This window comes from Pieris napi, chromosome 23, assembly GCF_905475465.1.
Source record: "Pieris napi chromosome 23, ilPieNapi1.2, whole genome shotgun sequence".
In the NCBI taxonomy this organism is placed as follows: domain Eukaryota; kingdom Metazoa; phylum Arthropoda; class Insecta; order Lepidoptera; family Pieridae; genus Pieris; species Pieris napi.
Genome location: NC_062256.1, coordinates 4,313,127 through 4,325,333, shown reverse-complemented (window position 1 = coordinate 4,325,333; position 12,207 = coordinate 4,313,127). Strand labels below are relative to the sequence as shown.

Here is a 12,207-nt window from a genome sequence, read left to right as displayed (position 1 = left end):
TAAAAATATGTATAGAATTTTATGTTATTTAGATTGTCACTGGTGTGGTTTAAGCTTGGTCTTGACATTATACTTTGCTGTCATAGTAAGACAGCAAACTTCAGCTTAGACGGTTGTGAACTTTGAGTTTTGACACATCATAATATCATCATTTGAGTTTTGACAGTTTGCGTTAAGTTTTTTAACTGAACTGTCAACTGACTAGAAATTAGAATTTAGAACTTACCTACAACTAGACTAGAAACAAGAGGAATTTGCAAGTTTTATTGTTTTACTTAAAAGATGTGCTCTACTGAGAAGAAACCACTTTTCCGGGATCTTACTGCTGAAGACCCTGAGCCCGAGGTGACTGAAATAGAGTCACTATGCGTTAATTGCCTCGAAAATGTAAGTTATACTGGATCTTTCTAGAAATGTTTCAAATTTTATATTAATTTCGCCTTTATTTAAGTAGCATAAGTAATCACATAAAACTTTGCCCTTTGTGATCCAGAAATTTGTTGCAATACACGTAATATAATTGATTAATAGTTTTATATCGGAACTATAACCTAAAAAAAATTACATACGCAAGACTTTATATTTATTTAGTTGTAGTTGCAGTATCTACTGTATGTAGATTTTGTAAAATTACCGCCTAAGAAGTCGAATTTTTATTTCTTTTTTCCTATCTGCTTACTTGAATGTCATTCTGATTGGATATTTCCTTATCATTATTTACAGGGAATGACAAGACTGCTACTTACTCGCATTCCACATTACAAGAATGTAGTTTTAATGTCCTTCTCCTGCGAACATTGTGGTTATCAAAACAATGAAATTCAGCCAGGTGGAGCTATTGCTGAATTTGGTATTAGGTAATTTTATTCTAAGACAATTTTATTCCATTGTTAACTTCAGTAAAATATTCTATAAAACAACAAATAATATATAAAATTAACTGTACTATTATATTTTATTATAAAAAAGTACTACAGATTATTAATAATTTGTGTTAATAAAATAAACAAAAAAGTCAATATAAATATTCATGCAGATGGAAACTGCGAGTGGAAGAACCATCTGATCTTAATCGCCAAGTGGTGAAGAGTGACTTCACAAGAGTATATATTCCAGAGTTGGAATTTGAGATACCAGCTAACAGTCAAAAAGGAGGTTCGTAAGCTAATATTATCTTTTTGTTGTAATCTATAGCATAAAGTGGTCTTCTAACTTTTTATAACCACAATCATGTTGTAATGCTATGTTAATATGATATGATACATCTATTTAGATTGAAAGCTCCATTCAAAGTTTCATTGTTATTTTATTTAACACTAAAGTCATTTTTTAAAGTAGTATTAATTTTTTCACCAACTAGAAGTAACAACAGTAGAAGGCTTAATAGCTAGAGCAATCGCTGGTCTTACCCAAGATCAAGAAATCAGGAGGACAGAGCATCCAGATGCCGCTGAGCAGATTGATGGATTTGTAGCTAAGCTGCAGGCACTTAAAGAGCTGGAGACACCATGGACCTTGGAATTAGAGGATACTAGTGGTAAATATATTACAACATGTATACTAGGTTTTTAGTGCCAATCATGCTTGTATGAATATTAATATTAATTATACAATGCAAAAGAGAGTGCTTACGGTCTGGCTAGCATTGCTATACATAGGATCGCGCCGTAACTCCGACGATTTTGGTAATCACCACGATTATAAAACTGAGCAGGCGTGAGTGAGCGAAGCCTACAGCCTTGGCTGGTACAGGTTTAAGACAACTTAATGACATTTATATCTGTTCAGAAATTCGAAATATAAATCTTAATATTTGTTATAACATTTCATATTGAAAAATAATAAAAAAATTATTTATCAATGCAAAAACATTTTTATAGGTAATACCTTTGTTGAAAACCCTGATGCGCCAAAAAAAGATCCCCGCTGTGATTCAACAGAGTTTAAACGTACCACAGATCAGGATCACAAACTTGGAATATTCACCAGGCAGGAGGTAATTTGGATTCATTCTTTTTGCTGTACAATTAGCTATGTCAGTGCATGAGAAATAGAGTTCATTATAATTAAATTATGTATAACACCAGTATGTCATAGTGTATGTCAGTATGTCAAAACTGTAATACTTTGAACTGTTTTGTTCATTCATCATGACAAATTATTAATTCTCCTATTCATCAATCAAAATTAGACAAAAACTCTCCTTTTAAACACAATTGACATGTCACAATTTAATTCTTTTAAGAGTGACTCAACCCTTTGTCCAATTTTATGTAACTTGAGTAACATTACTCAGAACTTTTTTAATGAATGTTCCGTATGATCATTATTTACATTAATTTATAAAATTGAACCGTATTCTTCATGTATTCTTGTTTAATGCAGCGAAGGAGCGACATGTGCCTACCAGTAAGATTTTACCTACATTCCTTTAATGTCTTTTAAAATAGTTATCGGTCCAACTCTGAGCTTCTTTATTTAGACACTTTAATATACAGGAATTTACACCTCTGTTGAATTTTAAAAAAATATGCATTATTTCCACATTTGTATCTGGAAATTCTTTAGAAAAGGGTTCCTTTTTTAAGAAAGGTGTAGTTTAAAATGACTTCTAATAAAATCATATAAATATATCTGGTTGTCTTCTGAAGAAGTCTATATCATCTGGTATAGAGATGAACCGTCAAATGATTGGTATACTTCAACATTTAAACTAAAAAAAAGGCTGCGTGTACTTATGTACGTGCGTAAAAAGTTATACTTCTTTGGCATTATTAACAATACATACAGATAGTTAACCTCAGTTGTATTGAAGCACTTAGGAAGGTTGATGAGCACAGTTTTTTTACAAATATTTTCTAATATTAATTAGTATTGATTTAAATATTCAATTTAAATCACTTCTGATTATAATTCAGACGCACATATAAAATTCGCACTTGTATAATGAAAACACGTGTTTTAAATGTAGAAACTCAATGAATGTGGATAAATATTATAAATATAAATACACAGTGAACAGAGGCGGCGTGCGTGCCAATATGCGCCACTAACTTCATTCAGTTAATTTCGTGTCACGGTGCGCGCGCATCACAAAATTTCTCTGTCATAAATTTTTCATAACGTGCCTAAAGAAGTATAACTTCAATCATAACGTGCCTAAAGAAGTATAACTTCAAAAAAATTTCCTATACAAATATCAATGCGAGTTAGTATATTATTTACTTAAATCAATGTGGATTGTTGATAATGTTTATGACTTTTTCTTACTACAGGTAAACAATGGAACCCAAGAGCCCATTGCCGGTTCAATAACTCCAGCTGATCCATCCCAGGGTTGCTACGAAAGACTTGCAGCCGATGAAGTACTCCAGTTCTCAACCAATTGTCCTGATTGTAACGCCCCAGCTGATACCAATATGAAGATCACCAGTTAGTATTATGTCCTGCCAAACTATTTTGTTTCGAGATTTATATAATAAATATCTCCCGTTAAAAGCCACAGCTATTAAAACAGAGATATATGGGATCTCATAAAAGATATATTGGTTTCTTGCCAACAAAATAGTGCTTTGAAATGCATTTCACAATTGTAAGGCTATTTAGATAATATTATTCATATGAAAATTAAATGAAATGTGTATTTCATTCTACGACTGCTGTCATTAAAAGACTAGCGGCCCGTACCGGTAGACATTTGTTTTGTAGCTATTAACACATTCTTTAATATTGTGGAACATTTTTTTTTGTTCTATCATCAATAGTTTTCGCAGCACATGGGATGAAAGATATTTTATAGGCATTTTTTTACACCTTTGGTAACATTATTGTAGTTTTGTAGATGCTTATTTTTTTCTTGCAATTAAAATAGCCTACATTAGTCAGTGATAATGTAGCATTCAAGTGGTGAAAGAATTTTTCAAATCGGTCCAGTACTTTTTGAGCCAATTCGTTACAAACATACATACAAATCTTTCCTCATTATAATATTTGTATAGATAACATATGTTGAGAAGTATTTTTAATACGCTATAAACCTAACACTCTAGAATAATTTTTTTTAAACTAAAATATTAATACTTTAAAAATATTTTTACAATTATTGTTAATAATTATTTTGAATACTATGATTATTCGATAAAGCATTACCTTTCAAGCCTTGTAAGATTTTTAATTATTGTTTTTTTTACGATTTTGATGGGTCAACAGGAGTGGTTTAAACTATCAAATCACGATACGTGGACACGCGTCACGTACGTTCGACCAATCACAATGGAACGCAACGTTGCGTTTATATATCGGACCGTTTTGTATTGTTTAAAATTTATTCTTTTCAGAAATACCACATTTTAAGGAAGTAGTGATTATGGCGACGGTCTGTGACTCCTGCGGACACCGTACAAATGAGGTTTGTGTTAACAAAGACACAAAATGTCTATATTTTCTTTATTCTAAATTTCTTGAAAGTTATACTAAGGGTCGTAGACCATTGAAAAATTAATTTAATATAAGTATCTATTTTTTAGACAGACCATTGGTAGGACTTTTAATTGTTTTTTCGTCGCAATATAATCAAATTTAAATGTTTACTAAATTAACAATATATTTTTATTGTATTATATATACAGGGTGGGGACGAATTCTCGAATTGGCTAAACGAGGTATTGTAATAGCTTAATTGGTTATTATGGCAGAATTCTGATCGCTACATTCTTATTACAAACACTATAAGCATCAAGTTTTTTCGATAGAAGGCTTCTGTGCGTTGCCGGCTTTTATTTTTTTCCCCTTATCGCTCTCGTGTGATAAACGCGTATTTAAATAGATGCTTACGGCGATAAATCTTAATATCATTTTAATTGTGATAAACATATGATGATTAAAGATGAAGGCGGTTTTCTGTGATCAGAGTTTTGTGGTTGTAACTTTTTTGCGTCAAATTTTTTTCCGGAATCGAATGTTATGCTGTAGAAAAAGGTTATAATAAAAACCTAAATGTTAGATTTTGATAGGTACATAGTTCGCACTTTCTGAGATAGGCAAAATTTTGAAAGAAGTAGTTACTGAATAAGGGAGCGTTCAAGTATTAACGTTTTTCAGTACCCAAGTACAGTACTGCACTCGAGTATAGTAAAACGTTTCGTGACCACCGTGTGACCACAGTGTCTCTTTAGTTACTATTATGTGGTGTTAGTCCAAAATAATATTAACAATAACACGTAATTCAATCCCCGCCCCGCATCGTAATCTTTTACAAAAGGACCCCCCCCCCCACTCCCAAAACTCGTTACGTAATACTTGAACGCTCCCTAAGGTGAAAAGGATTTTTCGGTCCGTCGGAATTTACAAAGATTCCTTCTAATTAATATATTATAATAATTTATTACCAGTAAACTAGTTGACTAATTTTCGAGTTATTGATCATTATTCAGTATAATAAGCCGTCATGGGACGCCTGGCAGATGTGAAACATCGAAAATATTTCGACAAGTATCATAAAAAAAACATTTTGACAGAAACCAAATATGATAAAAGTGGTTAAAACTACTTTTTACATTCGTTAAAGATATTTCGTATAATTAGGTTAGTAACAGTAATATTTGTGTTACGTTCATATTAGTTTCTATATTAAACATTGATTTTGTTAGGGCATATAGAGAAGTAGATTTTAGTTAGAGATTTAAAATATTTCTGCTTACAATAACATTCATAGTACCATAGTAGCTATCCTATTACGAATTATATTTTATGCTTTCGTAATACGAGGCGTTAATTTAAACGTTTTTTGCCTTTTTGAGCTTGGCTTTTGTACCACCCTGTATATCATATTGCTATTAAGATGCGTAAAAAAACCCTCTATTTCGTTTTGATAAACAATTGATGGTGTATTGAATAATAAAATATAATAGATGGCGATGACAAAAGTACCGCAAAAAACTTTCAATAATTTGTTTATTAGCAACACTAGCGAGTTTGTCAGTGTGATTCATGGACGGCGGCGAGTATCACGTAAACATTAACGATCGAACCCAATAACCTATCTTAATCCATAAACCACCATCTGAGATAGTAACATTAATCCAAATGTTGTAAGAAATGTGCCAATAACCAATCGACGGATTGTAATAGCCATCTGTCGATATTAGCTATCCATGGGAGGTCGTTTCGGTGTCTGTGGATAGACCTTTGTATGAAAATGACAGTTGACGAAAGCTCGATTTCAACAGTTAATTATTTTAACAGATTTTAACTTATACCAGTTTTTTAAATAATTAAAAGAACTGTTTGTTATGTTTTCAACATACACATGTATATTTTAATTATATTTGTACGGTTTTATTTTCTTTAGTTGGTTTACATTGATTATCAAATATGAGTGTAAAACTCGGTAAAATGGTACGACAAAGAGCATGTTTTTCTTCGCCAAAAATGGATTGTCGTCGTAGGGTTTGGTTATTGGTATGCAGATAGGAGATCGATCGACTGTCACGGTCTGATCTCTGATTGTTTTCAATCTGAGATTGTGGATTGATTATTGGGTTCGGGCGTAAGTGAACCTGCTGCTGCACGTAAACAGATATATCTGTCAAAATTCGTTGAATGACAATCGTGCAAAACAGTGAGTAAAGTATTTTAGAATTGAGGCAGTTAAACGCGTTTATTGTTTAATCACAGACGACACAATATTATTTCTTTAGGTTTTGTATATTCAAATTCTGATTTATTAAACAAATGAAAAATATACATCTCTATTACGCTTAGAATATAAACCAAATGAAAGAGTGGGTTTTTGTTATACTGAAGCAATTTTGCTAATTACAATTTCGTATGCGAATAATTATGTTCTTAAATATAATATTGTATATTCAAGTTAGTCAAAAGTCAGGTGAGTGGCAAAGTATTGGATACTGATGTCTGTCGTGTATTTTTTTGTGATGAGGAGCATGATATATGGGTTGCAGGTGCTTACAAACATTTTGTAAATAAACTTGGAGATTTAATAGAAGTTCGTTCTATACTTGATTTGAGAACTGGCAGTAAATGTATTAGAAGCATTATTCACTTCCATTCATAAGTGTACATTACCTACATGAGTAAATGATGTTTTGATTGTATAACCTTTTCTCTCGCTGAATCCAGAGCCTGTAATATCTTTTATCCAATAGTTGTAATCTACATTAAAAAATTGTGAGCCCTCCATATTGCCGCATTGAGCTCCGGGTCGCACTAGGCAGACATGCGAGTAGAATGTTGAATTGCCAATCAATTACAGTATATCTCGGCTCAGGATATACTGTTACATATTATTGTAAAAAGCTAGAAACGGAAACGCACTCGGTCCCAACAATTTTAATGCAAAAGTTTTAAATTTTGATTCTTAATATAAAATCAAACAATTTCAATACCTTAACTAAATTTAAAAATGCTCATTCAACTTACAATACTAAAACATCCGTACCAACCTCGGCAGACGTTGGGTTAATACTTTGTCAAACTTTGACAACACAAAACTTTATAATGACAAGTAAAATTTTCAGGTGAAATCTGGAGGTGGGATAGAAGAGAAGGGTGTGAGATTCGAAGTGCGAATAGCCGGCAAAGAAGACTTTTCCAGAGATATTTTAAAGGTAGTAAATTCTTCAGCTTTAGAACAAACAATATTAAATTTGAATGATAGTTCTGGTGTTTGGGAATGTTTGGTCCTGTCGGACATGGATTGTGCCAGGGTATGACAGCACAGCCAGTCTCAATAGAATTAGCCAAATTGGGTAGATATTTTCTACAGAACTCTATCTTATAAGTGTGGTCTTAGACCTTTGCGTGTTGTTCCCACGAGAATGTAGGTGCATGCTCCTATTTCACCATGCCTCCTGCTGATAGAGGACAAGTCTTTGTTTTTAATTTATGTTATTTTTATTAATTACTTAAGATGTCATGTGGAACATGGTGTAATGGTTGCAGCTCATTACAAACGTTGTGTAAAAAAAAACATGGCGATTTAAAAGTGTGGCGGAGAGTTAATTGCCAATTCTTCTCTTTCGTTCTACGCCCTTGATTTGAGAACTGGCTCTAAATGTAAAGTTAGAAGCATTTCATATACATTTCTTTTCGTTGACGATCATAAGTGTACATTGTGTTACCTATATGATTAAATGGTTTTTTTATTTTTTATTAATTTTTTTTCTTACTTTACGAGCAAGTGAATAATTGAAAAGAACATAAAACGCACCACTAGGTTAACAAGACTCTAAAACCACTTGATCCTTTCAGTCTGAAACATGCAGCATGAGCATACCAGAGCTAGAAGTAGAAGTGGGGGGCAGAGCACTAGGGGGCAGGTTCACCACAGCAGAAGGGGTCATTCGAGGGTGTATTGAACAATTGGCCGATGCACCTTCATTGCATGGAGATGCGCCAGTGCCTTCTAAGGGCAATTTACAGAAGTAAGATTTTTTACAAAAGAATTATTCCAGTCATTTTTGTTTGTTTGAACAAATGCCTTTTAATCCAAAAATTATTTCATTAGAATTCCAACTAATTTCATACATATGGATACATTGTAATATCATCTATACTGTGATTTTTAATTCCGTAGAATTCTGACAGCTATCATTTTTTGACATGTCAGAGATGACAAACCTTTTGGCCAGGCACATTTTTCTATTACAATACGAGTCTGAACATCTGAGTCTATTCATACATTTCATTTGTTGGTGAATGTATGTATGTTTATTAAGTGCAGTGGTCCACATTAAAAGTGGTTTTACGCCGAGTGATAATTACGTCCCTTTTCATCAATAACAGTAAAAAACGCACAAGCAAAGATAACATTTTATTTTTTAAAAAGGTTTACTAAACCTGGAATTAGTTGACAGTGATGCCAGCTCAAGAATAAAATAAAGTAATTAAAGCTAATTCGATAAATTGTTTGTAATATTGAAATATTTGTTATTTCTGCATTAGGTCACTTGACTAAGTAAATATTTAGATTTACTCCATGTAGTTAGAACATAAAAAATACGTAGCATTTTATTTTTTATTGCCCTCAAATGTGTCAAATTTGTCCCTTTTTCTGTGGAGAACTTTTTTAGTAGCAACACTTATGAAATGTCAGAATTCTACGGAGCTTAAAATCAGAGTATACAATCTGTAATGTTTACGAAAAGATACAGTTTCATACTAATCCAAACACTTAAAGCAAAGTAAATAAGGAAATGTTAAAAATTATTTTATGTTTATTTGATAGTCTGAATTTATTAGAATTTATTATTATTCCTAATATTTTATTATAGGTTCTTAGAAAAACTGGAAGAGGTATTAGAGGGTAAACGTCAAATTACTTTGATCCTCGACGATCCGGCTGGTAACTCTTATGTTCAGAACCTAAGCGATGACCTAACTGTATATGATGATGGTAAGACCTGATCTTCTTATATTCTTTAGCATGATTACTAAATATTGGATTGGTTAATATTGTCTTATAATAGGGTCACAAAATAGATATAGATAAATACTTTTATGATTTATATCAGATGGTGTTGCCATTTATCCAAGTATTCTTGAATTTCCATTTTGGTGTTGTCGATTTATCATTTTAATCCTAAGGCATGCACATTGCCACAAGTCTCGTGCAGAAATAAAAAACATCAATAAATCTAATTGGCCTTACTTTTCAATACAATTTTTTTTTTTTCAAAAATCTGGAGATTACATTACATTAATACATTAAAGTGAGAAAAATTCTGCGGAGTACCTTGTATGTTTATATTTTTTTATTTATTTGTTAAACTAAGTGGTAAATTGGTTATTTTTAGGTGTAAAGGTCACACACTACGAACGATCATTTGACCAAAATGAAGAGCTCGGTCTCAACGATATGAAGACTGAAGGTTACGAACAAGACGCGTAGGAGAATATATACTGGGATGTTTACCTTATACTGCGCAGAAACTACATAACATATGCTTTTATTTTTTATATTTTCATTTTTTTCTGATATCTCAATGCTTTTTTGTCATATTTTGAAGTATTGTATATGTATAAGTTAAATACAAATGATTATTACGTATTCCAGTTAAGCTGATAAAAGCATTAAGAAAAATTGCATTTGCATAGCTTTAATGTATAGCCGAAGCTTTGAAATATTTATTATATTTACACATGGTTACAATAAATAAAGTTTTTTGATTTTATTGTATTATTTATTTGTGATTCAAAGACGATTACGGCAATTGGTGGTGTTATCGCTAATAATCGATCAAACTAAAAATGCAAATCAGTATAGTATTTGTTGTCCTATCGCCCTTTACGTTAGCTGTTAGCACATACTATTTTATAAACAACCAATTATTAAAAAGAAACAAAATACTATAATCTTACACAAAGTACATGTTAGGGAGTTATGATGCCGTATTTAATTATAGTGACTAATGACTATAACTTGTCATTTGTGTCACTGAAAGAGGAATATGAAAAATACAAGCATTATTCAATTTTTAACAATTGCTTAGCGAGTCCAATTCAGTGAAAAATATCACCTCATTTGGTAATCGACATAGGTCTGTAATGAAACTGTGGCGGAGTTACAAAATTGGAAAAGCTAGTCTGTGGAAGGAATCTCTTTAAAGCAATATCTGTAGTTCGTTTAGATTTTCTAGTCTGTGGTGCTTACTATGTTTTCTATTTACAAACAAAAATATTTAAAACTATCTTAGTTTTCCACGAAATCCCAACCAAATATTTACGTCTTAATAATGGAAAATGTATTACTTCCCCACCACGAGCAACAAACTTTATGTACAACACGCCTCCCGTACAGACAAGGAAGAAAACTCACCGCTGTAAAGGTAATACATATTTATTTCTATGATCGTTGCTGTATCACAGGAAAAATCTAAGGAAAATCTTTGTACTAAACTACATATCATTAATTTCATTTTCTTCAATGACTTATTCAGACACACTTGTTTGCTTTTTATAAATATATTTTACAAACTCACAATGTCACATATGTTTTAAAATTAAGTACATAATAATGCATTACGACAGTTGTTGTAACTCAAGTAGAGGTGTAAAAGTCGACAGATCTTATTTTTCAAGTAAATTAACAAAATAATTGCAATTACAGGCTTACTCCATTGCGAAGGAATCAAATCACCTGCTAATATTTGGAGTCCCATCTCTCAACCTTCGCCAAGAAACCAAATCATTGTTCCTTAAATTTGGACGCATACTACAATTCACAATATCTTTAGATCATCCTGCTGAATCATTTACTGAGACATATCATGCCCAGTATGACAAAGTGCAATCTGCAAGAGTAGCTAAGAAAATGTTAGACACCAAGAATTTCTATGGTGGCTGTTTACACGTCTGCTATGCTCCAGAACTTGAAAATATTTCTGAGACAAAAGAAAAATTACTACAACGCCAAAGAGATGTTTTGTACCGTTTAAAAAATCTAGACAAAGAAGTTGTTAAGAAGAATATTAAAGAAGATATAACTGTTGTTAAAGAGACTACAGTTAAAGTAAATATGGCTGAAGAAAATATTATTTATTATGGAAACATAAAAAGAAAAAAGGTGGGAAATAAAAAGAGTGATGCCTCTAATAGCAATTCTATGAATTATGATATCCGGAATAAGAAAAACAAGATTATTAGTAGCAATAGTGACAGCCAACCTGCTGTTAATTTTATAGGACCTTTAAATAAAGGAACTTTAAATGATGTGGTTCCAAATGCTAACAACAGTAAAGACATTGGTAATAATTCAAATAATATAGAAAATAGAAATGAAGAAAACATAGAAATAGTAGATTGTACATCGGTTAATAATGAAACAATTACAAATATAAATGAACATTTAAATTATAAAAAATTTGGAACTGAGATTGTTAAAAAAATACCTGTTAAACCTGTAAATAAGATTAAATTTAATATTAATATTTAACAAAGTTTTGTTTCTTTCCCAGTTAATAATTTAATAAGAATGTAATTTGTTTAACACATGCTTGGAAATATATTTATCATTGTAATGTATTAGCTGATGACCCTTAAAGAAATAATTATCATTTTGCCTACTATCAAACTTATTTTAGTTATATTTAATTAAGGACTAATTGATTCATAAATTCCTTTGTTTTAGAATAAAAATTAATAGAAATTAACAATAGATATTTGTAGAAAAAGGCATTTTAAATTAAA

General features: G+C 31.4%; 2 protein-coding genes across 3 annotated transcripts; both read left to right on the top strand.

Annotated features, from left to right (window-relative positions):
• The first annotated feature begins 174 nt into the window (after nt 1–174).
• Nucleotides 175–10,193, top strand: LOC125061234 (zinc finger protein ZPR1). Of its 2 annotated transcripts, XM_047666560.1 has the most exons (12): nt 175–387; nt 724–857; nt 1,037–1,155; nt 1,361–1,537; nt 1,881–1,996; nt 2,386–2,409; nt 3,276–3,432; nt 4,338–4,408; nt 7,539–7,628; nt 8,272–8,444; nt 9,294–9,415; nt 9,816–10,193. In XM_047666560.1, exons 1-12 carry the CDS (start codon nt 283–285, stop codon nt 9,908–9,910), a joined length of 1,383 nt encoding a protein of 460 aa, XP_047522516.1. In that variant the 5' UTR covers nt 175–282; the 3' UTR covers nt 9,911–10,193. The 2 variants fall into 2 exon arrangements, with proteins under 2 accessions (XP_047522516.1, XP_047522517.1); XM_047666561.1 differs by lacking the exon at nt 2,386–2,409 and having other exon boundaries at nt 177–387.
• Nucleotides 10,194–10,680: 487 nt separating this feature from the next.
• Nucleotides 10,681–11,968, top strand: LOC125061235 (RNA-binding protein 48). Its single transcript, XM_047666562.1, has 2 exons — nt 10,681–10,847; nt 11,129–11,968. Exons 1-2 carry the CDS (start codon nt 10,755–10,757, stop codon nt 11,951–11,953), a joined length of 918 nt encoding a protein of 305 aa, XP_047522518.1. The 5' UTR covers nt 10,681–10,754; the 3' UTR covers nt 11,954–11,968.
• Nucleotides 11,969–12,207: the final 239 nt, after the last annotated feature.

What these genes read in the sequence shown, in the direction of transcription:
- LOC125061234 (XM_047666560.1), top strand. Translation starts at nt 283, where the DNA reads ATGTGCTCTACTGAGAAGAAACCACTTTTCCGGGATCTTACTGCTGAA. An exon ending in GCGTTAATTGCCTCGAAAAT is followed by an intron (nt 388 to 723) that starts GTAAGTTATACT and finishes CATTATTTACAG; the next exon opens with GGAATGACAAGACTGCTACT. An exon ending in TTTCCAGAGATATTTTAAAG is followed by an intron (nt 7,629 to 8,271) that starts GTAGTAAATTCT and finishes TGATCCTTTCAG; the next exon opens with TCTGAAACATGCAGCATGAG.
- LOC125061235 (XM_047666562.1), top strand. Translation starts at nt 10,755, where the DNA reads ATGGAAAATGTATTACTTCCCCACCACGAGCAACAAACTTTATGTACA. An exon ending in GAAAACTCACCGCTGTAAAG is followed by an intron (nt 10,848 to 11,128) that starts GTAATACATATT and finishes TTGCAATTACAG; the next exon opens with GCTTACTCCATTGCGAAGGA.